General features: G+C 39.9%; 1 protein-coding gene across 2 annotated transcripts; it reads left to right on the top strand.

The window, feature by feature from the left end:
* The first annotated feature begins 1,495 nt into the window (after nucleotides 1-1,495).
* si:ch211-51c14.1 (protein kinase C and casein kinase substrate in neurons protein 3) lies at nucleotides 1,496-27,451 on the top strand. Of its 2 annotated transcripts, none has more exons than XM_041777921.1 (10): nucleotides 1,496-1,711; nucleotides 7,309-7,376; nucleotides 16,865-17,021; nucleotides 17,207-17,442; nucleotides 20,569-20,724; nucleotides 20,999-21,174; nucleotides 23,386-23,506; nucleotides 23,603-23,682; nucleotides 23,807-23,886; nucleotides 25,530-27,451. In XM_041777921.1, the coding sequence occupies exons 2-10, from the start codon at nucleotides 7,317-7,319 to the stop codon at nucleotides 25,637-25,639; spliced, it is 1,176 nt and encodes a 391-aa protein (XP_041633855.1). In that variant the 5' UTR covers nucleotides 1,496-1,711; nucleotides 7,309-7,316; the 3' UTR covers nucleotides 25,640-27,451. The 2 variants fall into 2 exon arrangements, with proteins under 2 accessions (XP_041633855.1, XP_041633856.1); XM_041777922.1 differs by lacking the exon at nucleotides 1,496-1,711 and adding an exon at nucleotides 1,923-2,151.

A 27,451-nucleotide genomic window follows, 5' to 3' on the forward strand; every position in this document is an offset into this window, starting at 1 on the left:
CATTAAGATTGTCCTTCACTGGAGATAAGGGTCCGGCCTGAAAAACAGCCTCATAGCATTATCCCTTTCCATCAAACTTCACAGTTTGCCCAGTGCAGTCAGGCAGGTGATGTTCTCCCTGCATCCTCCCAACTCTGTTTTGCCTTATTCGTCACTCCACTGCTGCTTCACAGTCTAGTGTCAGTGTGCTTTACACCACTTCATCTGGCGCTTGGCGTTGTACTCGGTGATGTGAGGTTTGCATGCAGCTGCTCAGCCATTGAAATCCGTACATGAAGCTCCCGCTGCACTTCTGCAGTGGAAGTTCAGAATTGAGTTATGCACAACGCATCTTCAGTTATTGACCCCGATCTGTGGTTTTACATGGTCTTTTGCTTCATGGCTGAGTTGCTGTTGTTCCTAAATGCTTCCTCTTTCTAATATCACTGACAGTTGTCTGTAGAATATCCAGCAGCATTTCTGCCTTTTTGCAAAGGTGGCATCAATCACAGTACCACAAATACTTGCAGATAGAGACTGCATGGCTAAATGCCTGATTTTATGCATTGAAACACCTGACTTCAGCACTTAAAAGGTGTGGCCAAATACTTTTGTCTATACAGAGCACCTGTCTTAGAAAGCAGGTAAACTTGCTTTTACTAGACCTTAACTTTTCAGGACTTTTCCCGACTCTTCATTTTAAAAAACTGCAGAAGAAGAAGAAGAAGTCTACTCTTTGATGTTCCTTCAACTTAACAACACAGTGAATCACCTTACCTGGGCCTTATACTCCACCTGTTGACATCATGTGTCTCTCCTGTCTATTATTACTGTAATCACAGTATCTCACAGTGTTACTTTGATATCTGACAACCATCTGTCCCTGTTTGATGACAGGATCACCACCACACGATGACTGTTTGCTCTGAGCAGTTTGCTTCTGGGCGTATACATTTCAGTGTACAGCTGTGTGTTTACGCGGCATGTTGTGGCAGGATGATGGTTTCACAAGTTCAGCAAAGCATGAGGCAAGAGTGGGAACAATTCTTCTTCAGGGGGCTTTGACTTCAAAGAATCTCTGCTTGTAACACACAGAAACCCACACCGGATGTGTCCTCCAGCTGTGGAGGCAGGCCTACCAAACGATCCCGAGGGAATGTGGAGGGGAAGAAAAAGGGGGTATAAAAAAAAACACACAGAGGGATGCAGTTTTCCTTATCTGGACATGCTGCTTTGAGCTTCTTTGTCAAATAGATAAACACTCTTAATAGAGCAATTAGCTCACAAATGCTTGTATGCACACACTCTGGATGAGTGACTCAGCTTTGGAAAAACCACACACTTCATTGGCACTCCTCTGAGTGAGGCGAGGGGGTGAAGACAGAAAAGGAGAAAAAAAAGTCTCCAACAAGTGGTGAAATACAAAGAACAAGAGAAGAAGAAGTCCCCTGCAGCTGTTTTGGAGGGAGAGAGGGAATGAGAGGGAGGGAGGAGGAGGAGGAGGGAGGGGGGAAAAGAAGCCAACTCATCTGACACAAACAGTGGGCCAAAGAAAAGGGGAAGAGCAGGAGCAGCACTGTCCACGGAGCGAGTGGAAAATCAAAGTTGGAGAAGAGAGGAGGCAAGACGGGGAGGAGAAAAAGCTGAAGAGTCTGCACAACTGAGAAAAAGTTTGACCTAATAACAAGAGGAGAAGGGGGTTGGAGCAGAGAGGGCCCCAACTTTTAGAGAGGTAAGGATCAGTGATTGACTTGTTAGCCTTTCAGTTGGATTTCAATGACATCAAATTGAGGCACCGAGCTCCTATTTCTGCTCTGTGTGTTCATTTGTTACTATATATTTCCTCTATGCAATGTGTGAGTGTGGGGAGTTATGTGTGACAGATGAAACGGGGACAGGGGGAGGAGTGAGCGCCAGTGCCAGAGTGGGAGAGGGATAGAGGGGTGAAAGAGTTGCTTGGGTTGGGAGCTCTTTAGACTTAGCTGAGCTGCACTTTTAGCCAGTTTTATGAAAGTTTTTACATGTTAAGATAGAGTTTTAGATATCAAAAGGACTGGAGGTTACAAGAAACGCTGGAGGACTTTTGAAAACTTGTGGAACTAATTTCCTGTCTGAGCTGCCAGGAGGTCATAAAAAGTCTGGAGGACTCATGGTGGAATTAGATCTGTGCTGGTAGGTGGTAACGTATACAGTACCGTCTGGGTTGTACTTATTCGATTAGAACTTTTGCACCTCAATAAAACATAGAAAAATAATGATTTGGACCAAAAGTATCAGAAAAGATGCAGAAAACCAATTGGAATTTCCACTCAGGCTTCTATAATTCCAATTTAGACTCAGGTTATCGATGTATGAAGGGTAAAGCAAAATCTAGGCCAATTCCTGCTGTTTGGAAATGGCTCCAATTGATTACAGAGCCTGTGAAATCAAATTTGAAGGGCCCGCAGCACCGTCATATTTACTGCTATGAATCAGGAGGTGTGCAGCATATTTTCTCTTGCACATAGACTCAGGTATAATGCTTAAAAATGAGCATGAAATCATACGTGTGAGACATGCAAGTAGAGCACAGCTAAGGAAGTAGACCCAAGGTTAAGGTTGATACTCAAAGGATGCATCTCTTGTGTTAGAGCTACAATATGTTTTCCACCTTAAAGTTGTTGTTTATGATTAAAGAAAGTACTTTCAACAGCAAGTTTATCCCATTTCCAGACAGTGCCCTGGTCACCTTCTTTAACCTCTTTGTAAATTTGGCAGCATGTTTAATTTTGAGAAGTGCATATGGCTTTACAGCAGTGGTTCACACACTAGCCTTCAGTTTAAAAGAAGCCAGTTAGCTTCTTCTGTGCTGTAAGATACAATGGCTGAGGCCAAGGGGCAGATGAGACTGACTGAGCAGGAGGCAAGGCTAAAATCTGATAGGCTTTCACATGTTGGCAAGAGCTTTGGAAAGCAGTTGGCCGAGAGTTTAACCCCTGGCTGGCCACATTGCTGTTGGACAACTTTAAAGTGGTTACACTACTACCGAGCAAGTAGGCTCATGGGAAAAAAAACAATCCAACAGCAGAGTGTACATTTCAGCAGATGCTAAACATAACATGCATGCGAACAAATATCAGAAAAAAATCTTACACCAAAAAGTTTGGTCCCAAGTTGATCTTCAAATTAACCTTAAAAAAACAATCTCAGCTAGCAAAAAGTAAAGTAGCCTCTCACTTTAGCCACGCCCTTTGGACATCATACACCGTAGGACCAAACAGTTAATGGTTGTTTCAAAGAATGAGCTGTGGTAACTGAAAAATCCAAAATAGCTATTTCAGCTCTATTTTTCTGAGTTGATAGAACACATTTTTAGTTTTAGGTAAACAGTACTCAGTCACTCTGTGTGCAATTTGTCACTGACTCAAACATGTATCTTAATCTGCAGTTTTCCCAGAATGCCCTTGGGCATTAGACACTTTTACACCACGCGTGAAGTCACAAACTCCGTTAGGGAAGTCCTGCCAGTGAGGGGTGCAACCACAATACATAAAGAATGGCATACTGGACATGATGGAAGAGGACGCCTTCCAGTTCATTTTGAGTATTTCAACTTGTTTTAACAGTGTGGCCAGAGTGGGATGCACTTACATACACACTGTTGTCTTTTGCTTCTCATAACGTCTTTGTCAAACCTTCTGTTCATAGGTCAATACACGTGTCAATGAGGGACAACAACAAAAGCACTACATGTGTATTATGACAGTAGGGATGCAGGTAGAGACATTTGGCTGGCACCGAACCCAATTCTTACAGAATGTTCCTTTAAAAAATCTAGAAAGTTAAATCTACAAACCTTGCCAGATTATTTGTAATAAAGCTGCTGTGAGGAACTGTCTATTTACATGGATTCTGGCGCCCCCTGTTGACAAACTAGTGCCTCCTATTTCTTGCTGTATTATCTTGTGTATGCACAAGTTGTGTTGTCTGATGAAATTTCTCTCTTCCTGCTATCTTTCAACAGTCAAACTCATTACCAACTGCTGTGAAAATATAAACAAAGTCAACTGTGTGCTCTAATTCTCTTTGTTCGATGCCTACCCTGCGGCAGAAGTTACAAATGTTAAAATAATTATATAGAAATCATCAATCTTGACGCTAATGGTTGTGTTTGCTTTTGTAGCTCCTAAAGAGGCATCAGGATTGATATCAGTCTGTTGTATAAGTAGGTAAAAAATCTACACAGGAGCTTTAAAAGGAGCAGAAAAACCTATATGAGAGGCATACAAGAAGATCACAGTAAATCCAAAGTTAGGTTAGCTAGATCTGCACTAAAAGTTTGTAGACAGCTGAGCTAAACTTGCAAAATGAACTATAACTTGTGTTAAAATCAGGGACAGCAGAGCTGCCCAACCCCCACAGTAATGAGGAAACTATGACAGCGCTCTTCCACCAAGAAAACCAGCCAACAAGGGGACAGGAAGTTGAGGTCAGTGGTCAAAGGGGTGGTGGTTCATTATTTCTCTGAACCCTCGTAGACCTCAGGGTTGTGTAATCTGTGAGACCTCAGTGGCAGAGGAGAGAGGCATGTCATTATACTCCCTGAGGAGCATGTGATGCCCCGTGAACAGCAGTGGAGGAACATCATTGAATCTAATTGTGTGACTTACAAAGAGGGCCAAGCAAGAGATGGCTGCAGGGAGGGGAAAACAAGAGATATGAAGGATCAGTCGGGGTGCAGTTCTGCAGCAGAATGCAAAAATACTTAAATATTTAACTGAAAAGTTTCTGTTTTGGAAGGAGAACCACATAAGGACAGAGTTACTCTATATACTCTGAGTTTGGATCTTTTGTTTTTGAGTAAAAAGTGGTGGTATGAGTATTTTTGTCACCTCTGTGTTTGCTGTCGCTAATGAGCAGAAAATTTATGATAAAAAAACAGACAAGGTGGTCAGCTTAGGGCGAAATGTGAGTGTGAATGAAAGGATTTGTTGACCTTTAGCCTCAGTTTATTTTAGGATAGCTTGTGTTTCAAAGCCGGGAATGCTGGGAGAAGATACACCACGCTCACTGATGTCACAGCATGTGAGAAGCTGCGCTCTGATTTACTGTACATGCCTTGGTTCAAATTTACTGTACACGTCAACCTACAGCAGCAACTGTGTTTTATTATTGGGTTTACAGGGCTGCCATTATACGATTCAGTCACTGACAGATTACACGTGCTGTATTTCTTCACACAAGTGCTTACAATCGTGCACAACTGATTTATTTTAGGGGGGATATTAAGTGCTATAAGTTTATAGACCCTCCAGTGTAAGTGCATTGATCCCCAACTAGAGACCCAGGGTTTACTTCTGCAATGGCCAAGGAGAGACACCATAAGTGGATTTACTTAAATAATAATTATTCCTGTATTTAAAAATGCCTTCATTTAAGTCAGCTGTAATGAAAACACATCAAATGATAATGTAAAGGTTTTTCAAAAATGCTTCACAAGTGAGCAGAGGAGAGAAACAGTTTTTATAATAGGCTACACAGTTTATAAGCTAGTCTGCTAGGACTAAAATTAAAACTACAGACAAACAATGAATCAGAAAGCTAAAATATTTGGTTTATCAAGGAAAAGGTATGAAAAAAAAAATGGAAAAGTTTGGTCTAACTAGACTAAACAGCTGAGATTTCTTTAGCTACCAGTTAGTTAAAAGCTTAAAGCAGCTAGCTTACTCACTAGCTTAAAACAACAGCTTGAAAAAATAATAGTATCTGAAATAGTTAGCTAAAACAGGATTTGTTTCAGTGGACTGTTCAGGAAACAGGTTAAGTATTTTGATAACAGTTCTGGGTAACCCCTTAACACAATTTGATAAATTAAAAACCCACAGAACATTTTTAAAACTAGCTAAAATTTTGGCTAGCTGGTTGTTGGCTGCTAATTGTATTTATCAAAAACCTAAGAAAAAAGGCTTGTAGTTTATCGAACATTTGTTAGACAGTTATCTTATAAAAACCTTGAGAGATAGCAAAGTTAAATAATGAGGTGAAATTGGAAAAATCTTGAAATAGATATGATTAGGCAGCTACTCAGTTTAGTGTTGCTATTGAGTGAAATGGTGAAAAGGGAGGGCTAGCATTTTAGGTACTTAGCTAAAACTGAAAGAAACCTTTAAAAATACTGACAACTGAGGTGTTAGCAGTTTAAATAGTATTCTGCAATTAGATAAAACTTGTGACACAAACCAAAAATAAAAGTCAGGGGTTAACAGCTGACACAGCAAAAATTGCAGCATAAGCGCACTCAAGTAAAAGTAGTTACTCTGATTAAAACTTGTAAAAAGTATGCAAAAAGTATTAAAGTTTACTTTAAGTCCTGAGCAGCTACTGAGGAGTTGGACAGTAATGATCTTTTCCCATTGGCAACAAGAAACAACAGTATAAAAATAAGATCTCCAACCAGGGTTTTCAGGTAAAGTCACACCTCTATTATAAAGTAAAATACACAGAAAAACAGACAATGGTAATAAAACTCATATAGACATAAATGTAACACTTTAAAAGTGTCTGCATTGGTCCAAACAATATATACTTAAACTACACTTTTGAAAGTGTTAAATGTTTCCCAGTATGGCAGAGCTGCAGTAACTCTTGAAAATCAGTGGCAAGGTGGGTCTCCTCTGGCAAGAACAAAGTAGAGAGTCAACCTCACAGAGAGGCAATACAAACTGGTCAAGAATATGAACTATGCATCCTTTAGGAAAACCCAAAGTCCCACCTGTGACTTTAGGAAAACCTAAAGTCACACATGTGACATCAAACTCAGGGGAAAACTTCACTTATGGTGCAAATGTGCTCACATCAAAAAACAACAACAATAATCCACCCAAAAACTCCCGACAGGGGTCACTGTGCAACAGGTGATGGGTAAATAGTCCAAACAAATGAAATCTGCCGCTCCTGATTGTACAGCTGCATCAGCAATACTATAGGCTAGCTCACTTTCCTAAGAAATACTTCTTAGACTTTATATGAAATCTTTTAAGTAAATACATAAATGTCATCATGATGCTACCATATGGGTGGATCCATGTGTTCATCAGACAGGGCTGCAGAGGATGTCTAATATTAAAGGAAAGGATATAATTCCCAAATGCATATCTCAATCTCGACTGTCTCCCATATGTTTGGATGTTTTTTTGCTATCTTTAAACCTTATAAATTATAAGTGATGAATCATACTCAGAAGCCTAAGTCCAAACACAAGAAAGCTGATTACAAAAGGTCAGCCTACAGATTACAGACAGAGTGATATCATGCTCTAAATTAACTATATACCCTTCTTTACCCTTCTAGAGAACAGGATGTCAACGCTTTCAACAGACAACAGCCCCGAGGATGCCAACAATCGCAGCTTCTGGATGGTAAGACTAAGTGTGTGTCTTTTTGTCTTCTAAGATAAAGAAAGGCTGATCCACAAGATATTTTCCTCTTGCACTCGAAAGAATCAATGACCTTCCTGTCAAGACAGACTAAACAGTTATGCCATTCAGACTACACATTGCTGTGTCCAAGGTCGTGCTTTTATTTATGAATAGAAAAAGCACTGGAAGTACACTCTGAATATCTAGGACTTTTGTTTTCTGAGTTTGCTTAGAAAGTGTTTCTTTTTTGTACAAAAAGTTAGACAAATTGAGCATATTTAACTCAGCAACAAAACAAATAAGCATAAAGTAATTATATAACAAAGTTATCAAAATGTAAAAATTTTAGCCAAATTTTTATTCGAAAGAGATACTAGTGGTTTTTTTTTCTATAACAGTTAAAAAATGATTAAAAACAAAGAAAAAGTGATTAAAAAAACCCCCAAAATTGGTGTTTTTTACCTTTTTATCTTTAGATGAGAAGTTGATCCATTGTGATGTCAAGAAACTGGCATGAATCATCTGATTATTATCAGACAACCATTTTTAATGGCTCTGTGCCAGGGGTGCCCAAACTTTTTCCAGTGAGCACCACATAGAGAAAAATATAAGTAGGGTGGGACCACTTCCCTTAACCTGACCCTGAGCTAAGTGAATAGGTATGCCTGAATGGCTAGTGGATGACTGACAAGAGAAATAGCCAATCATCACTTGTTAGCCAGGATGCTAGCACCAATGCTACCGATCCAATACACATGCATTGATATCATCAATAAATCACTACTGGGGAGGGCACATTTGCTGTTTTTTTCAGGGACCCTGTCAATTCTGTTGGAAGGCAATAACTAAAAATAAACTTTGAGGAATTTTCTTTAAATGTTGCACAAACGTCCCCTCCAACTCAAGGATGAACTGATTGGAGGTATAAGTTAGAGTCACTGAGCCTCAATGGGCCTTTGCCAAAAAAAATTCTACCAATCAGACGACCACTACACCACCAAAGCCCTTCTTCTTGACCCTGTATTTATCACTGTGTTGCCATTGTATACCTCACATTGGCATACATCAGGTGGTGGTTCTAGTCCTGCTATAATTTAAAAAATGTATCTGGAAAAAACAACCAACATTTACTTGTTACTGCAGGAACAAGAAGTAACATAAAATGTGTTGATGTATGACCTTTCAGGACTTCCATACTTCCCAAAATCCTCAGTCTTTCTAATTGAACCATGGCTCTCTGCTCCTAGATACAAGACTTGTGTTTAACTTCTTTGTTTTAAAGCTCTAAACACCTCCAACATTGTAATTTGAGTGTGCTGTCTCTTTAATGTTGGCTCTGTCTGGCCTCCATGGGCTGCCCCACTTTATTCTCTCCCCACCCTCCTCCCCCACTGTCATTTTGGAGGCCTCCTGTTGTGCTGGATGTGTTCCTGTCTGTGTCATCCTGCCATCACGCTCAGGGGCTGTCTGTCATAACACTGCAAACTTTGGCTCTTTTGTAATTACAAAGTCACAGCCACTTCAAGGAGCTGACGACGACGGTGGAGTAGTCTGAGGAGTATACAAAGGTTCTATTCATGATAACAAACATAAAACTGTGACACTTTGGACCTGCTCCCATATTACAGCTTTACTGTCCTGTGATCTCTGCCACACTGCTAATTTTGTGTCTTTTGAAGACCTGGTTTTCTGATTTTGTTGGAAAGATTTTAAAAGGCACTGATTGATCAAGTTTACTCTAATCTACTTTATTTAGATTCCTAATTCTTGCCATCCTTGTTTCTGCTACAACTCAACTGTAGTTATAACTATAACTGAGCCATCTAAAAAGAAAATAAGACTGTTACTTAGTGACAAGATTGATGATACATAAAGCTATTTTAATACCTGTAAGGGCTGCCACAGGGTAGGTGTCAGATGCAGTGATGCAGCAACATAATGAGATTAATGATCAAGAAATATGTAGACCATATTTTTCTATAGATTTTTTTTTTGTCTCCAGCCAAAGTGGCACTCCTCAGCTTCAAGTCTGGGCTAAAGCAGGACTGGACTGGGAACACATTTTTCTTTCCGAACCTTACCCAAGACTGAGACAAGAGAAACTGAGCCAACAGTAATCCCGAGTTATTGTTATCCTCTTATTACAGCCTGCTTATTTATATATATTACATGACTGGACCTTGGAAATGACTGCTGAGAGACATTAGCACTGTTAGCACTAGGTTAGCTGGTTACATTAGCCTCTCCCATAACTCAGCACAGTGAAATACCATCCTCCACTGAAGACCCCAACAACCTGTCCCAACAAATAAAAAAACAGTTCTCTGTTAACTAGACACCTCTGTAAAACTCTACATTACAAATGACAGCGGTGGAAAGGAACTAATTACGTTTATTCAATTTACTGTAATTGAGTAGTTTTTTTTGGTACTGGTATTTTTTGAGTACATTTTGAAATCAGTGCTTTTACTTCTACTTAGTACTACTTCACTCTTGTACTTTTTCCACTTGTTCCTAGCTGTTGACTGCTTTGAATTCTTTTGCTCATGTTTCTGGTGGATTGTTGTTGACACCTTTGCACCATGAGTGAGGTTATCCACTGAGTTAGAGCTCCCACCTGTGACTTTAGGTGTCCCTAAGGGAGGCATAAACTCTGTTCCTCATCTGTATGCATTGCCTTGCTATGAGGTTGACTCTCTGCTTCGTTCTTGCCAGAGGAGACCCTCCTTGCAACAAATTTAGTTAAGTGAGTTTTAACCAGAGTAATCTTACTTTTACTTGAGTTCAGTGGTCATGCACTTTTTCCATCCATCCATCCATTTTCTATACTGCTTATCCCGTTGGGGGTTGCGGAGGGGCTGGAGCCTATCCCAGCTGTCATTGGGTGAGAGGCAGGGTACACCCTGGACTGGTCGCCAGTCAATCGCAGGGCTGACATATAGAGACAAACAACCAGACATGCTCACTTCCACATCTACAGCCAATTTAGAGTGATCAAAACGAGCATGTCTTTGGTGGTGGGAGGAAGCTGGAGGACCCGGAAAGAATCCACACATGCACGGGGAGAACATGCAAACTCCACACAGAAAGGCCATGACCGGGAAGTGACCCAGGGACCTTCTTGCTGTGAGGCAACAGCAAGCAGGTCTGAGGTCTAAGCCCTGCGCCACTGTGCAGCCCCTATGAACTTTTTCAACCTCTGACAAATGAAAATTTGGTATCATGTCAATTGCCCCATATTAATCCTCACAAACTGATGATCTCAACTGTAACCATCTCTTAAACAGTAAATCCCCATAATGGTTTCTTTGGAGTTGCCCCATAGAAAGACAAAAGCATGCATTGTGGTCCAGCCCTGTCCTGGCTATTGCATCAGTGTTTATTCTGCTCTGCTATCTATTTTTTCTTTAGCTTTAGATTTCCCGTAGACAGGCTTTGTTTGACGTCATCCACGTTGATCACATGAATATTCATGACCTAAATTAGCCATGCACTGTCTTACATAGTTGAACAACCCCGCCACCACACAGGAAGTAGGTCATAGTAAAATTACAGCAGATTCTTGCAACATATCTTCTTGGTAACACAATATACAATATGAGATTATTCATTATTTACTTTGTTGAGTGACAAATTTTTTTCAGCCAGACATTTATATATATATATCCTTGTCCATAAGACCTCTGCCTGAGAACTAGCCAAAGACTGGTAAAAACAGGCAAACAGAAGCTCTGATGTAGAAATGTATTGGAGAAAATTTGCTGATAGATAAAAGATACCTCTATTGACATGGAGTCTGACCCTCACAGGAGCTTTAAAGTCTGCTAATATCATTAGCACTGATGCTGTTTAATATCTAGAGTTTCCCAGAACCCTCTCTCTACATTGTGGCATGCTCTACAGTCAGCACAGGAGCAGTTATATGTATGCATAAATATGATTTTACAAAGTAGGACCAAGGCCACGTTCCTCTGCTGCATTTTGTTACTTGGACAGATTCTCTCGTAGCGGATTTGTTTCTGCCTGAGAGATTGGCCAACTGGGTCGCTGCAGCGTTGCTATTGGCCTAAAAGTGGATTCCTCAGCTGTTTCTGTTTAATTCTCAGACGGACCACAACAGAGGCGGAGAGAAAGTGAAGAGGAAGGAGAGAGAGAGAGGGAAACAGGAGGGGACTGATGAGAAGTGCACACGCTGATTCCGATTAAAGCATTAACACACATCCAGTGCTTCATTATAAGCACCTACAGAGCAAGCGTTTGTACATTTAAGGCCTTTAAATGATGCTGGGATTGACAGATTTCAAAGCTTTCAGAATCTTTAAAAAAATCTTTCTTTTGTAGATGACATACCGGTATAAATGAGCCTAGTTTCAGTCAGCTGTAGTAGAACAGAAATGGTACATTTGTCTGACAGCATCTGCTAGCACCATGTTTGGCCATAATTAACTGACCTTTCAGATGCACCTGCATTTAATTAACTACTAATTAAGAGGACAGTTAAGATCGAACTCTGTGCCAATTAGTTTAAAAAAACACAAAGACCCAAGGCCTTAGGCAAACAAGACAAGAGTAACTGCAGGTAAAGGTCTGCAGACAGTAGAGTGTGTAATTAAAAGCATGAAATATCTAAAGTCAGGAAGAGACTAAAGGTTTTTAAAACCTCCACCAATTTATAATGACAGATTTAACAGTTTTATTCTTACAGTGTGTGGTGCACAGCAAGATGGCAAACATTACTATCCAGCTCCTTTCCCTTTCAGTGTTATTCTGATATAATTTATTGGACATGTTGTATAGATTAGTAAATAAAATTGCTTTTCCATTCCTGTTCTTATCAAACTTAATGCTTACTTATATTTACAGATATTATTAAGGCTGCAAGCTACTCGGAGCACTCTTAGATCGCTTACAGCATTATCCAGAAAGGCCACTTTTTAACAGCTTTTCTCTCTCATGATAAGAAATTCATCCATCCATCCATTTTCAGACAGACAACCAGGCACTCTCAAATTCAAGCCTACGGCCAATTAAGAATCACCATTTAACTTATCAAGCATGTTTTTTGGTAGTGGGATGAAGCCGGAGTACCTGGAGAGAACCCACGCATGCACAGAGAGAACATGCAAACTCTGCACAGAAAGGCCCTGATGCAAACCAGGGACCTTCTTGCTGTGAGGAAAAAGCGCTAAGCCCTGCACTGCCGTGCAGCCCCAGCAAGGCACGGTGGCTGGGGCTGTATGTCTGTCTCTATATGTCAGTCTCGCAATTGACTGACAACCAATCCAGGGTGTACCCCTTCTCTCGCCCAATGACGGCTGGGATAGGCCCCAGCCCCCCCACGACCCCCAACGGGATAAGTGGTTTAGAAATTCATCCAATAAACATAAATTGTTTACTGCACTGGTTACAAACCTTGTTTCTGTTGCCCCCCCCCTCCCAAAAGTACAATCATGTGCATAGGTTTTAGACATGGCATCAAAGATTCATCACAGGGCCCAATGTGCCACAACCAGGGGCGGGAGAGGGGATTGACCAGAGTCAAGCTTGACACATGTCGACATACTTGTGTGTCGCTCAGTGGCCAAGGTCAAGCTAAACAGCATCTCTTCTGTCCGGACCTTTCCCTTGGAGTTGCCAGTGATTTAGGACCTTTGGATAGACACAGCCCGATTAGTAGCTTGTGGCAGCCCTACCCACACAGGTGTCACCCAGGCTGTACTTACATCCACCCCTTACTGTGCCTAAAAGGTGTGATTTTTTTCAACAGACTGTTTCCCCATTACCCTGGTAATACACAAAGACATCCAGAGTACGACCTGGGTTGTATCAGTCCTCCTTCCCACAAATGCTGCCCTCAGGTGGGCATACTTGCCATTACATGCCTTACTTTTGCTTCATTTTTGGCCCAAACATGCCTAAAACTTCTGCACAGTACTGTATCTAAAAAAATGCTTAAAAAAAACAGAAAAAAATAAAACAAAAAACAAAACAAACAAAAAAAGCAGTTGCAGAAATGACCATTCATTTTTAGTGCTTGATTATTATTTCATTTGATATATGGAAATCTAATTATGATAACTTTAGTAACAGCGCCCTCCTTAATTCAAAACAAGAAGTATGCAAAGGAGCTGGGTGGAGCTGAGCAGTGGGTCTCAAATATTCTTGGAAATGTTTAGTTGGTCAGCACTGTTACTGGGGTCAGAGGGTGGAGTTATTTGTTACAGAAGGTGCTTGAAAGAATAGGTAGAGAATAATCAAGTTCAGAGCAAATAGGCAGCAAAAACCACGAATGACATACAGGAACAGAACAGCAGCTTCCAGTAGTGGTTCACACTTCTTTGCGTAGGTGAAATGTAACTAATGACATTCACTTAAATTACTGTAGTTAAGGAGTTTTTGGAGTACTCGTACTTTTTGAATACTTTTTGAAATCAGATTTCTTACCTCTGTTGACTACGTAGTAGCACATGATTCCACATCACATCCCAAAATGCTGTTGGACACAGCCCAGGGTTAAACATCTCACAATGGATTTTAAATCCCAAAGTGTTATTTGTGTAGGTCTGCATACCCAATCATGCCCTTGAGCAGAGTGTTTAGATGTGTTTTATGTGTTTAGTTGTGCTTGGTGATGTTGCCTGTCATACATTTAGTCCTAAAGAGGTTCCTTTTTAGTGGATTGTTCTTGTTTTTGATGTTTAACACATTTGCACCACAAGTTAAGTTATCCACTGAGTTAGAGTTCCAAACCTTTAATTTTAGGTGCACCTAAAGGACGCATGATGCATGGTCTTCATCAGTATGCACTGCCTTGCTATGAAGGAGACCCACCTTGCCAAAGAGTTTCAAGAGTTACTGCAGCTCTGTTATATTGCAAATTATTTAACACTTTCAAAAGTCTAATTTTATTTCATGTAGGGTGGAGCATCTCAACAGCAACAGTAAACATTTTGTGTCTTTTATAGTAGCTTTGTCATGGCGACTGCTATGCCAATACATGACCATAACTATAAAAATGTCAGTGCAAAAATTCTACATATTGTTCCTTTAATTACTTTTCTATTAAAACTGAAGGCTAACATACTGTAGATGAAACACAAGTTTTCAAAGTCACATTTTAGCTATAACTTAAAGATATTTTCTTTCGGCCTTTGTGTCATCCTCTAATCTGACTCAGATGACTCAGACTGGTCACATGTGCTGTTGTTGTGTTCGGAGCCAAGGAAATGCCTGTCAAAAGCAGGGATCTGTCATCTGCCTACACAGTCTGAAAGGCAAAATAAGTTGTTTTTTGAGACATTTTTCTCTCAGATTTATGTCCATACTTGACTATTCTCTCATTTTTTGTGTTATGTATACATTGCTGTACTTTCAAGACAGATTTGTGCATCTCAGTCTGATGGAGCATCATCTTATCGGCCTGTCATATGAGCAGGATGTTCCTTTGAGGCTGAAGCCCTCACTGGCAGATACCAGTCCTTTTCCAATATATTGTTTTCATATCAGAGGGATCTAAAAACATTAAAAATGTCTCTGTGAAATGTTGGAGCAGCTGTCTAAGTGTGTCATCGTCTTACAGATCGAGTCTGACAGAAGTGAAAAAGAGAGTAGGAGTGAGGGCTGAGTGGGAGCTGACGGCAGCTGCCAGGAAAATTGCAGAGATTTCCAAATACCACATCTACAAACAACACAGTTACTTCAGATATGTTATTACACTCAGGGCCTTCCTCTGCTGCTTGCTCATCCCTCCATAACTGTCTGGAGTTTCTTTTCTTTTTTTTTGAACAGTAAAGGCTTGTCATGTGTCCCGCAGCCACACCCCGCTCTGCAGCTGGTATTAAAGTTTACCACAGGAAACTTAATGCCTGTAAAATGTCACTGATGGCACGTGGGGGTTGACCTTAGACGGCTGCAGAGGTGTCACAGCTGCGAGAGAAGATGAGAATGCAAGATGGGCTTTGTTACGACCTGATGACAAAAGGCTGCACATACAAAGTGGGACAGGTAGCAGCCCTTAGAGTAGAAGAAGACAGTCCTAGTAGACATTTTACATGTGCACCATTAATAATGGCTACGCTCCATTTAGCTGTGCCAGTTCTAGTTTAAGGATTAGTGCATGTTAATAAGCAAGCAACATGAACAGACATGCAACTTGAAGGAAAAGAGCCATAATTTAAAGAACAGTGGGGCATTTTTTCCTTTCATACAATGAGGTCACACTCATATCCATAGTTATAGAATAATGACCCACCCCTCCCCCCTCTCTCTACATGACAGGCTTATGAAAGCCCACAGCCAGCAAGCATAACAATAATGGATGCTTAAATCTATAGCGGAACTACTGCTGTTTTAATAGCCTCTTACTTATTTTATTCTTCTTCTTTGGTATTTGATTTGCATAAAAAACACCAAGTCAAATTCCTTGTGAGTGCAACTGTACTTTCCAATAAAACATGATTCTGATTATAGCTGTGTCCCAGTTCAAGGGTGGATTCCTTCAAAGGACACATTCCTAATAACCTGTGTTGACCGCTCAGGCTGAATTGGTAGCTTTTATTGGTGTGCTTACCCCTTCATTTCATGTATGCGATCTAAACTCTTCAAATGTGTCCTCCAAAGGATGAAGCTCCTGAATTGGGACATAGCTTGTAAATTTGAAAAGGCCTGTTATCTTTGCTTAGCATGAAGACTGCTGGGATCAAACAGCTTTAAGGAAACAAATGAGACTTCAGAAAGTAACTTTACCTGCCTGAGAAACAGTTCAGCAGCATTTTTGGCCAGCTTGATTCTTACTGTATGCAACAAGCAAGAATGGATTGACTCACCTGGTTCTTGTCCTGTTTAGAGTGGATATAGGCCCAAGTACACAGTATATAAATGATGTTGTAGTTTTAAAACATGATACTTTAATTTGGCTGCATGGTGCAGTTTGTTCTAAAGGACAACAGTAAGCAAAGCTGCCCAAAGGGGAGTGCTTTCTGGGGCGCAGCCAAACTTTTTTCACTGGAGTGTTTCCTTTTTATTTAAGGCCTAACCAGCTCATGAACCAGGGACCTCTTCACTATAACAGGAGTTTAGCTCTGGCACCTTTTACCTATGCTGCAGCATAAACAGTAAGAGCACCATCAGAGTTGTTTTAGCAGCAGTAGTAGTGTTAGAACCATCATGTTGGCTTGTACTGTTGTTTACTTTTTAAATGAGTTTGTCAGTACCAGTTTATGATACATGCTGCTGCCTCTGCCAGGACTAAACTGTGAGCAGATGTACTATTTTGTATCCTTTGGCACTGAGAAACACTCCAAAGAATATAAAATAAAATTCTGTATAGTGCACTGGCAAGATTTTCAGTCAGTTTGCCCTTTTCAATCCCCAAACATGACTCTTTGATATTGGTGTGGGGGTTTAAAGCACCCCGCTGAGCCTCCCTCCTCCTCCCTCTGTTTATTTTCTGTTAACAGCACATCTTCCTCTCTCTTTGTGTTGGGCAGCCTGGGAACTATCAGCGCACTGTGAAGCGGACAGAGGATGCCTTCCAGGCCTGTAATGACATCGTGGCATGTTTCCAGGAGAGAGCTCGCGTGGAGCGGCAGTACGCCCAGCAGCTCAGTGAATGGAGCAACAAGTGGAAGCCAGTAGTGGACTCCAGTAAGTATAGAAGCTGCAGGACGGGCTAGTTTTCTACAACATTTAAAAACCAATGTTTGTGACAAGAGATGGTCAAACATCCCATTTGACTTGTTGTTTCATTTACTAACATTTGTTGAGCCAGCAGTTTCTACATTACAAAGGGAGATTCAGGGATTTTGTCATCCTTTTCCCGTCTCCCTCAGGTCCTCTTTATGGCTCTCTCATGAAGGCTTGGCAGTGTTTCCTGTCTTCCGCTGACCGGCTGGCCTCCCTGCATGCATCCATCTGTCGCTCCCTGGTGTCCGAGGACGGAGACAGGGTCAGGACGTGGCAGAAGGACACCTTCCACAAGAAGTTATTCGGAGGATTTAAGGAATCCCAGGACATTGAAACAGGCTTCATACGGGCTCAGAAACCATGGGCAAAGCGTCTTAAGAAGGTCAGAGGTTCTTCTGAGTGCAAAAAGCCTTTCTGGTGATTTAAAGCTGTAGATTTCAAAATTTTTACTGAATAGATGAATTCAGTTGGAACTTTACTAATAAAAAAGTTTTATAAAATCATATTTAAATCCTGACAGAGGTATGACTCTCCAAGTTCGCCTTTTATGGATATTTCTTACTGCCCTTGACAGCTTCCAGCATTCTTTTGACACAGAAATGCACTGATAATATTTGCATCTTTTGCTATTGTGGCTACCTTGTGCATTTCTAAAGCAGTTTGCTGTGTCAGGTCATGTTCACCTCTGTAATCTATTGAAACTTCCTGAGAAGAGGACTTTTATGCCACTGACTGCCTTCGCCCACACCTTCTTTGCTTCCTTTTCTTGTCATTGCTACAAAGTCTTTTCCTTCTTTGCAGGCTTATAAATATTTCTGTCCACACCTGGCCAACAGAAGTCAACTGAATATCACCATAATTTTCAGTCAAATCACCCTACAAGATTTATTTTCTTAATTGCTTCCCCTATTTGTTTTTTAGATGAACAGTTATGACCTAATGAGGAAGAAAAGTGAAAAATGGCATCAACCTGGCCAGTGTGGTCTGTTTTGTTATACACTATTTGGACAAAAGTATTTGGTTAAGAGCCCACTGTGATAAGAATAGCACTTTTGCAATAAGATGGTTTGTGAAATTTCATCCCAGCTGGATTTTACACAGTCAATTGTAATTTTTAGAAAGTGGAAGCATTTAGGAACAACTCAGGGACGTGGTGGAAAGATCACATAAAAGGTCAATGACTGCTAAAGTGCACGGTGCATATAAGTTGCCAGAGCTCTGCCGACTCCATAGCTGAAAAGTTCTGAACCTCCACTGGAACTGAAATCCTCCTCCTCACTTACAAATCCCTACATGCCCTTGCCCCTCAATACCTCTCTGACCTCCTTCAGCTATATACCCCAACCCGGAGCCTCCGGTCCTCAGACGCTGGCCTTCTCACAGTTCCCACCTCCAAACTTCGCACCAATGGAGACAGAGCGTTCAGGACTACAGCCCCCATACTCTGGAACTCCCTTCCTGAAAACATCCGAAATGCTCCGTCCTTGGACATGTTTAAAAAACTTCTCAAGCACCACCTGTTCACCACAGCTTACAGTCTCCCCTAAACCTGCCCCCTACATACATTCAACTTAGTGTTTGTCTTTTGTGTTGTCTTATTTTCCACTCTTCTGTGAATCGACCTTGGGTCTCATGAAAGGCGCTATATAAGTCCAAGCTATTATTATTATTATCACTAGAATTAATGTAAGTACAAAAACTGTTCAGCTGGAGCTTCATGGAACAGGTTTCCAGTACAAAGCACACCAACAATGGATTGTGGAGCAGTGAAGACTTGTTTTTTCTTGGTTTGGTGGATTCTGGGAGAACATCACCTGTCTGACTACATTGTGCCTACTGTGAAATTTGGTATAGGAGGGATAATGGTATGTGGCTGTTTTTCAGGATTTGGATCCCTTATCTCAAATGAAGGACAGTCTTATTACTTCATCATACTGAGACATTTTAGACAACACTATTTTTCCAACTTTGTGGCAGCAGTTTGGGGAAGACCCTTTTCTTTTCCAAAATGACTGTACACAAAACCAGGACTATAGGATTGATGAGTTTGCTGTGGGAGAACTTGATTGGCCTACATAGAGCCCTGACCCCAGTCCTTCTGAGCACCTTTGGGATGAACTGAAATGGGGATTGTCAGCCAGACCTTCTGGTCCAACATCAGTGCCTGGCTCCATAAATGCTCTACAGAATGAATGGGCACAAATTCCCACAGAAACTATCTAAAATCTTGTGGAAAGCCTTCTAAGAAGAGGCTGTTATAGCTGCAAAAGGGAGGCCAACTCTATGATAATCAAGTGCATGTATTTAAATACAATGTCATTACAGTCACTGCTGGTGTAATGGTTGGGCAACCAAATACTTTTGTCCATATAAAGCCTATATTCTGGCGCATTGTGAGCAGTGATGTTGCAGCTTGCTACACACATTAAATAGGTGAGTTTTCAATCACATCAGGTCATGTGTAGTTTGTGAAAGTGGCAGCTGGACACATCTGTGTGTTTTAGCACTTCATACTTGTTACAAGTCGCCCCAGAAAAGAAGCCACAATCAACCTTTTAGATAAAAATATAAGTATTAAAAGTGTGGCTTATACAGCAGATTTTATGGTAATTTTCTTAGCCTCAGTGGTGTAGGTGTATCTGATGCATTTTTTTCTGAATGGGTGACAGCTGTCACTCATAAGATGTAATCAGGGCATGATGGGCTACAGGATGATGTAGGATCAGAAAAAAGTTGCAGTGATTACAAAATGTAAATAAACAAGGCATGGGGCGTCCTGTTGGGGCTGCAAACAGGGACAAGAGAGAGGGGAAAGACATAACAGGCTGCATGTGTACATTGGACCAGACCAAGCCACTGCGCCCCGATTCTAAGATCTTCTAAATTAAACTCACAGGATCTTTAACTGTATGTTTTTTGCCTGTAACATTTCCTCTGCCAATTGCTGATATTTCTTTTTGAGAGAATACTCAGTCACCAAAAGAAAGACATTTAGATTTTTCAGGTTTTTCTTCCTTAAGGGCCTCTATTGTTTTGCATCAAGATATCTGTCCCACATGGAGGTCAAACCCTCAGTTTTTTTGTGCCTTTACAACCTCACATTACAGGATGTGCATGACCTGAACATGAACTCACTTGTCATTTTTCTGTTATGCATTCAAAAGAAAACGTGCCGCTTGAATCTTTGCTTTTCAGTGATTTAAGGGCATCTGAGGACAAGAGGACGTTCTTTAAAAATGGAACTAATTTGTACATATTTGCATTAAAAATATACTTGGCCCCCAGGGGGAATCAATACTTCATACATACTAAAAGTTACTGCAACATCACAAATGAGCTGCCATTACGTAAATAGCCTGAACTGTAGATCTATATTTAGCCCACAGAGACATCATTCAGGACTGTTGAACTCTGAGTATCTGCAGGGTCCTTTTCAAAGTCAGACATAGCTCACTTTTTAAATGCACATATGTGTGAGGGTGAAAGTGGATATTTTGTTTGTTCACAGCTGGATAAAGCCAGGAGGGCGTACCACAAAGTGAGCCGGAAAGAGCAAGCAGCCAGGGAGCGAGAAGCACACGCTCAGGGAAACCCAGACGTGGCCATCGACAAGCAGAAGAAGATCCAGGAGGAGAGGGAGCTGGCTCAGCAGGAGGCCGAGAAGGTGCGCAGCAAAGTTATCTCAGTCTGATTTCATTTACTCGGATAGAGTCTTTGACTGGCACGTCTCCACCTCTTCATGCACTAACGTGGACATTGGTCAGACTGCATGGTAGCAAAAATTAAAGTAAATATATTAATCAGAGGACAAAAAATATGTTTCAGTTTGAGTGTCAGTTTCCCAGAAATAAAAGTTACCTAGCTATAAGTTCTTTGTTAATCAAGTGGCACCCATAGGTCCCAGAGCAGGGGCTGAAAGTTTGTCCCCACGTCCACAGGTCCGTGCTCGCTATGAGAAAGTCCTTGAGGAGGTGAACCGCTATGCTCCGAGATACATGGAGGAGATGGAGTCTATCTTCGACCAATCACAGGACGAGGAGCGCAAAAGGATCGTCTTCCTCAAACAGGCCTTCCTCTCCATCCACAAACACCTTGACATTACCAACAATGAGAGGTAAAACACCTCTCTGCACTGATAAGAGCCTTTCTGCTAATTTCCCCCGACACCCTTAGTGCTGTCTTTACTGTTTAGACAAAGATCGATGTGTGTGATTAAACTAGTAGAACAGGCCCTTTACTGGTGGTTTCCTCTGCTTGTGTATTTAGATCTTTGTATGTCAAAATCAATAATTTCACTTACTTTAGCTCTAATTAGACACTATTCCACGATACATGGCACATTAGTGTCTTTTCCAGTCAGTCCTTCTACTCAGTTAAAGGGAATAAGAGCTAAAATAGATTAATTACTTTAAAGCCCTGTTATTCTATAGTCCTCTAACGCCACCCTGGACGTAAGGGGTGGATTTGTGATTCTCAACTGGTGGCTCAGGACCCAATAGTGGGTCTTGAATCCCTCCTAGCAGGTCATGAATGTGTGCCAAGATATAAAAAGCTACGAAAAGTCTATGATGTATGGAAGCCCTAAATGGACATGCAGATCGTTAGTACATTTTCTCAGGTTTCTTGTGATGATGAGTAAATTTCAGGTTTAAAAAAATACCCCTTTTTTCCATTAATTTTAAAATAAAGATCAGACCTGATCATAAATAAAGAACATTGATTCATTTTGGGGAACTGAACTCTTTAAATGGCAGTTTAAGTGCAAAACAACCCTGATTTCTGTAATGTAAAAACACAACAAATGAAATATTTTTAAATTTACTACATGCAAATTGGATTTCCTTAAAGGGAATTATCACGGCCTGGAGTGTGTAAATAATCAGCTTAGATTTGTATGCATTTTTAAAGATTATTATTTAAAGATTTTAATAAATCATTCTATACTTATTATACTCAGGGCTAAGTGGCCAAAATCGACACCATATACGAATAGCAATAAAGATTATTCACGTAAAACAAAATAAACTTTTCTTGCATCATTGTTTTAATCAGGATCACACCTGACCGAAAGTATTAAATATTGATTAATCTGCAGGAATTTAACCAAAAAACAAACAAACAAAAAAAAAAGCCTAAGATTTTCCAATCTGACCCTAACCCTAACCCTAAATGTAATATCTTTATAACATGCAACTTGGATTTCCTTGAAGGAGATTATCACAGCCTTAAATATTTTGAGAACAAGCAACAACTTTGCATTAATTTTTATTTGTCCAAATTTCAAGATTTCAATAAATGGTTACACTAAATGGTCAAAGATGGACACCATACTCAAATAGGAACGAAAATAATTGACATTAAGAAATCCAGTTTTTTGTATTAATTTTTAATGAAGATCAGAGATGATCGTAGATATCAAATGTTGATTAATTTGTGGGAATTTTACCCTTTAAATGCCAGATTAAATGCAAAACAATGTAATATAAAAAGATACACAAAAAATGAAACAGTTTGAATTATGCGTACAGCAAAAATATATTTTTTCTTTATTTTAAGATTTTCAAAATTTTTTACAATAGTAAACTGATGGGAGTTTTGCAATTTGCAATTGCAATTTCCCCTCATTCTAAATGAGAAAATGGATGACATTTAGTGACAAACAGGAAAAACTGCAGATTTGAAGCAACTTCAGAGTTAAAGTCATGTGTTTTTACTGCGATGGATGGGGGATCAAAAATTGTGGTTTTATTGGGTTTCCAAACTTCTCCAAAATGTATGTTGTTAGCAATAACACAGTCAAAGTAATTAAATATATACAGTATATACAAAAAAGACTAAAAAAGCAGCAAATGGCTTCAACTCCCTCTATGGGTTAACTTCGTTGCCACCAACATGTAACAGGGTCATTTTTGCCACTCTGTTGCATCACCTCTTCTTTAACAACACTGTATGCATCCCATTATTCTTGGAAGCAGTGTTTACAAACAAAACAACAAAATGACCATAAATGCAAGCTATAAATCATTTGCTCGAGCTGTTGACCACATAGCTGGCCATAGAAAGATTAAATTGTACAATAAATGTTCTTTTAGGGTTCATAGAGCTGAGGACTGTGAGCACTACATCGTAATTTTATTTCCCACATGTGTGCAAAGCTTCATGTTGAGTCTGATACAACAATCAGAAACTTTTGGTTAACAGTTTAATAAACAAGTTTTTGAAAGGTCTGAACAGGTCAAGTTTTACTCCAGATTGGTTTTCCTTGAGCTTAAAGGATTATTCATGTAATTTTATGTAATTTTGTCCCCTTCTCCTCCTCCACAAGTGTGAGGGCTGTATACGACGAGCTCCACAACACTCTGATGGCCATTGACGAGCATGAGGATCTACGCTGGTGGAAAAACACTCACGGGCCTGGAATGCCCACCGACTGGCCTCACTTTCAGGTTTTTTAAGTTTTTCCTCCTTTAACCATTTCAAAACTTAAGCTCATTTCTTCTTGTTTTAGTTTTAATTATCATCAAAATGTTCCTTTTTTTCAGGAATGGACGCCTGAGAAGAAAACCAAGAAAGGGAAAGAAACCAAGAAAGTGGTGGAGAAGAAAGGCACAATAGAGAGGAGGTAAGTCTCCCTAAGGAGAGATGTTCTCTTTAAGTTAGTCTTTTTACACAGATCAAAACTGCTCACTAATCAAACATCCATCTGCTTCTTCTTCATGTGTCTCCGTCTCTGCTTCATCACACAGCATGATGATTGGAGGAGTGAGAGTTAGAGCTCTGTATGATTATGTTGGCCAGGAGACAGACGAGCTGTCATTTAAAGCAGGTGAGCACACAAAAACCCTTCCTACCAGATTTATCTGTCTAGACTGTGAATTACATTTAGTATTCAGCATGCAAAATAGCTGCAATTTGGTAAACTAACTTACTGTGCTTCAGTGGTCTCATTTGGATGCATCTGCTTCAGTGACAGCCAAGGATGGAGGCATTATGCTTTTGAGTTGTCCATCTGTCTGTCTGAGCCATTCTTGCGAACATAATATCTCAAGATCACTTTGAGGGATTTTTTTCAAACTTTGCACAAATGTCCACTAAAGCTCATAGATGTTCTCATAAGATTTTGAAGGTTACAGGTCAAAGGTCAAAGTTATGGGGCTTCATGATCCTCCCTTTCTTTTAATAATAATATCACAAAACTGCACAAACATCCACCTGATTAATATTTTGATATATATCCAGTGACCTAAAAGGAGATTTTTTTTTAAGGGGTGCCCAAGGGTTAAGGATGGACTTAGTGGGCTCCATGTTTTCCCTTGTTTCTTAAAGATTTTCCAAACATCATTTTGAAGGTCATGGGTCATTGGGCCTCACATGCATCCCATGCATATACAATTTCTATCAATCAAACAACCACACCCTACTGAAAGGACCAATAAAACAGTCTAAAGCAGGGCAAGGTGATAAAAGTGTCACTTTCTTTAACATCTGATTCATGATTTTCATCCATTCGGTGCTGCTAAAAGCAATTAATTTTTTGATGGTTTGTGCAACTTGTAGTGACACACTATTTGGCTTCATGCTCCTTTATGAGATTAATGAATAAATGTCTGAGTTGTCTGATGTTACTTCTAATTACCAGCTTTACAGAAGAATGTGTTTGCTCAAGGTCAAACACTGCAAACTGTTGGATCAGAGGTCTTTTCAAACATTTACAAGTAAGCTGCCAGAGGGCTCTCAATCAGAACAATAACAAAAGATGACAGGTACAGATGGACCTGTTTTACCTCTGCTGTTTACTTTTTATTATCAGAATCAGCTTTATTAGCCAAGTATGCCTCCACAACAAGGAACTTAAATATAGTTAGCTTTGCTCTCAATGTACAGGAATATAAATTTAATGTACATTTAATATAAACACATTAAGACTGAAAAAGTATTACAAAATATGATTTAAATACGTAGAAGCTCTCATTAGGTGTTTTTTCTAGTATATTCAAGTCCGTGTGTATTGATAGTGTGGTCACAAGATGTGCAAGAATGCTGACTAAACATGATCAGAAGTGTAAAACATGAAAGGATGTGGACATAGTTTCAAAAGTTAGATAACACAACTTAAGCACGTTTACATTTATTAGTGCAATCGGCAAATGAGGGGAGGCATTTTACCACAATGAGCTTTGTTTCACATCATTTGAGGAGTAAATAGATTAATTAGTGCAAATGTGCTTATAATGGGAGGCATTTTACTGCAGTGAGCTTTCTTGCAGCATTTGAATACAGTCAATAAATTAATTAGTTCAAATGTAAATTTATTTAACACTAAGTTCCATTCTGAATATGTCGATTTAACTCGAGGAAACTTTTTTTTTCCAATTTTGTGGTATTTTTTTTGTTGCTAATGTAGCACTTTAAACAGGTTTATGCAGTAACATATTTGTTTCAACATAAGATGTCTATGAATCTCTGCAGGTGAGGAGTTTTTGAAGATCGAGGATGAGGACGATCAAGGCTGGTGCCGGGGGATGAAGGACGACGGGTGGGAGGGACTTTACCCTGCCAACTATGTGGAGGTTGTGTAGTTTACACAGTTAGATTTTGTTACAACACATGCTTCATTTCACAGAAGTCATAACCTGTGTGAGAGATCGAAATGTCAGAAACATCAAACCAATGCTGTAAAGAACAACATCATGTAGCTGTTAGCCAAAGATCTGAGCTGTGAAGAGAACGTGATGAATAAGCTCTTAAAAACAGCACAGGTCGGGGTTTCTCTTGAAGGATCTGATAAATGTTTTAATATATACAGTATGCATAAACCACTTGTATTGAAGCCATATAATAAACAGAGCTTTAATGTTAAAAAGATATAAAGTGCTGGTACGGTACATTATATAACTAGCCATTGGTGCTGAAACTTTATTACAGGACTGCTTTTCTTTGAGGTATTTTTATTGTTTGTGCACATCAACATATAGCTAATAAAATGCTCACAGAGCCTCTTATTATATGAAGAACACGGTGCCAAAACTGTGACTACAATACATCAAAATCAGTCGTGGTTAGCTTTTATTTTCTTAGAGGTTTAAAGGAACAATTCAATCTTAGAAATGTGCTCATTGGCAGTAAAAAAACAGTGTTATAAATATGTATATGCAGAGTTATTACTTCATACTGCATCAATTGTTATTATGGCAAAGCTTCATGCTGAATCACAGACATTTAAATTGAAGACGATTACCCCTGGTTTTGATTATGACAGAAGAGGATCTGTATCTAAAGGAAAGTCCTAGCCCTAAAGCACGTTTAGATCAGAGGTGCATGCTGACAGTGAAGGACAGTGGAAGCTGGTGAATATTTGAGCAGATGATCATGAGGGAGAAGAGAGGAGAGGCTGGCATCTATGTTTGTTTTCACTGAGTCCAAGTGACTCTGAACTGTGACAAATGTAGGTGAAGAATGATGTCAAAGTTGCCTGACTCGGCTAAATCTTAGGTCAGGCCCAGATAATCCAGGTAGACACTCCCTGAGCCCAGCCTGAGTCGTGTTTGGACCCCACATTTTTAGTAAATGGCCAAAGTTTTAAACTTCAATTCAGCAGCAGCAGCATTGTTATTCACTATATACTGCACTCATTCAATCCCACAATGCACTGTGAAAAGTAGTGAACAAGTGACGCTCACTAGCCCAGCAATATTGCCCATAATGCATTGCAGTTGCTGCTGTCAAACATGATGGACAAATGAGGAGCACAGGAAAATATGAAAATTTTAAATGCTTTTTATTTGTTGGTTTTACCAATTCTGTAAGAAAATGATAAGGATTCAAAACAGAATAACTTTTCCCCTATGAGATCATCATATTTATGCAAAAGTAAGTTATGACACACTCAAATATACTATTTTGTCACTAAAGACACAAGACTTTTTTATCTGTTAGTATTTTTATCTTTTGTGAAAATACGTTACGTTCAGCATCAGTTTTCAGTGAAATTCTACCGTTAATGTCGATCCTCAGCCTTTGTCAAGGAAATTAACGAGCCGTTGTTGCTAAACGTTTTAATTGTGAGACGGCGAGAGTAGTGTCCAAAATCATTTTACGTTTTGCAGTTGAGTCCACTAAAAAGTCCACTATACCCTGCTCACTATATAGTGGATAGGGAGTAGGGAATGAGTGTGTGTGGTTTCAGACGCAGCCAATGAGTATTTTTAGAGAGAATTAGCCTGTTGACAAACTTCAGTCTGCAATGTTGTTCACACACCTCACACAGCAAAACCTGGAGTGTTGAAATCTCATTGTTATGTTATAATATTTCAGAGTTAATTTGAGCTCCCAAAGAGTAATTTAAACTCAATTCTGAAGAAATAGCCTTAATTGTTGTAGTAAGGGTCTGT

This window comes from Cheilinus undulatus, linkage group 21 (genome assembly GCF_018320785.1).
Source record: "Cheilinus undulatus linkage group 21, ASM1832078v1, whole genome shotgun sequence".
Classification (NCBI taxonomy): domain Eukaryota; kingdom Metazoa; phylum Chordata; class Actinopteri; order Labriformes; family Labridae; genus Cheilinus; species Cheilinus undulatus.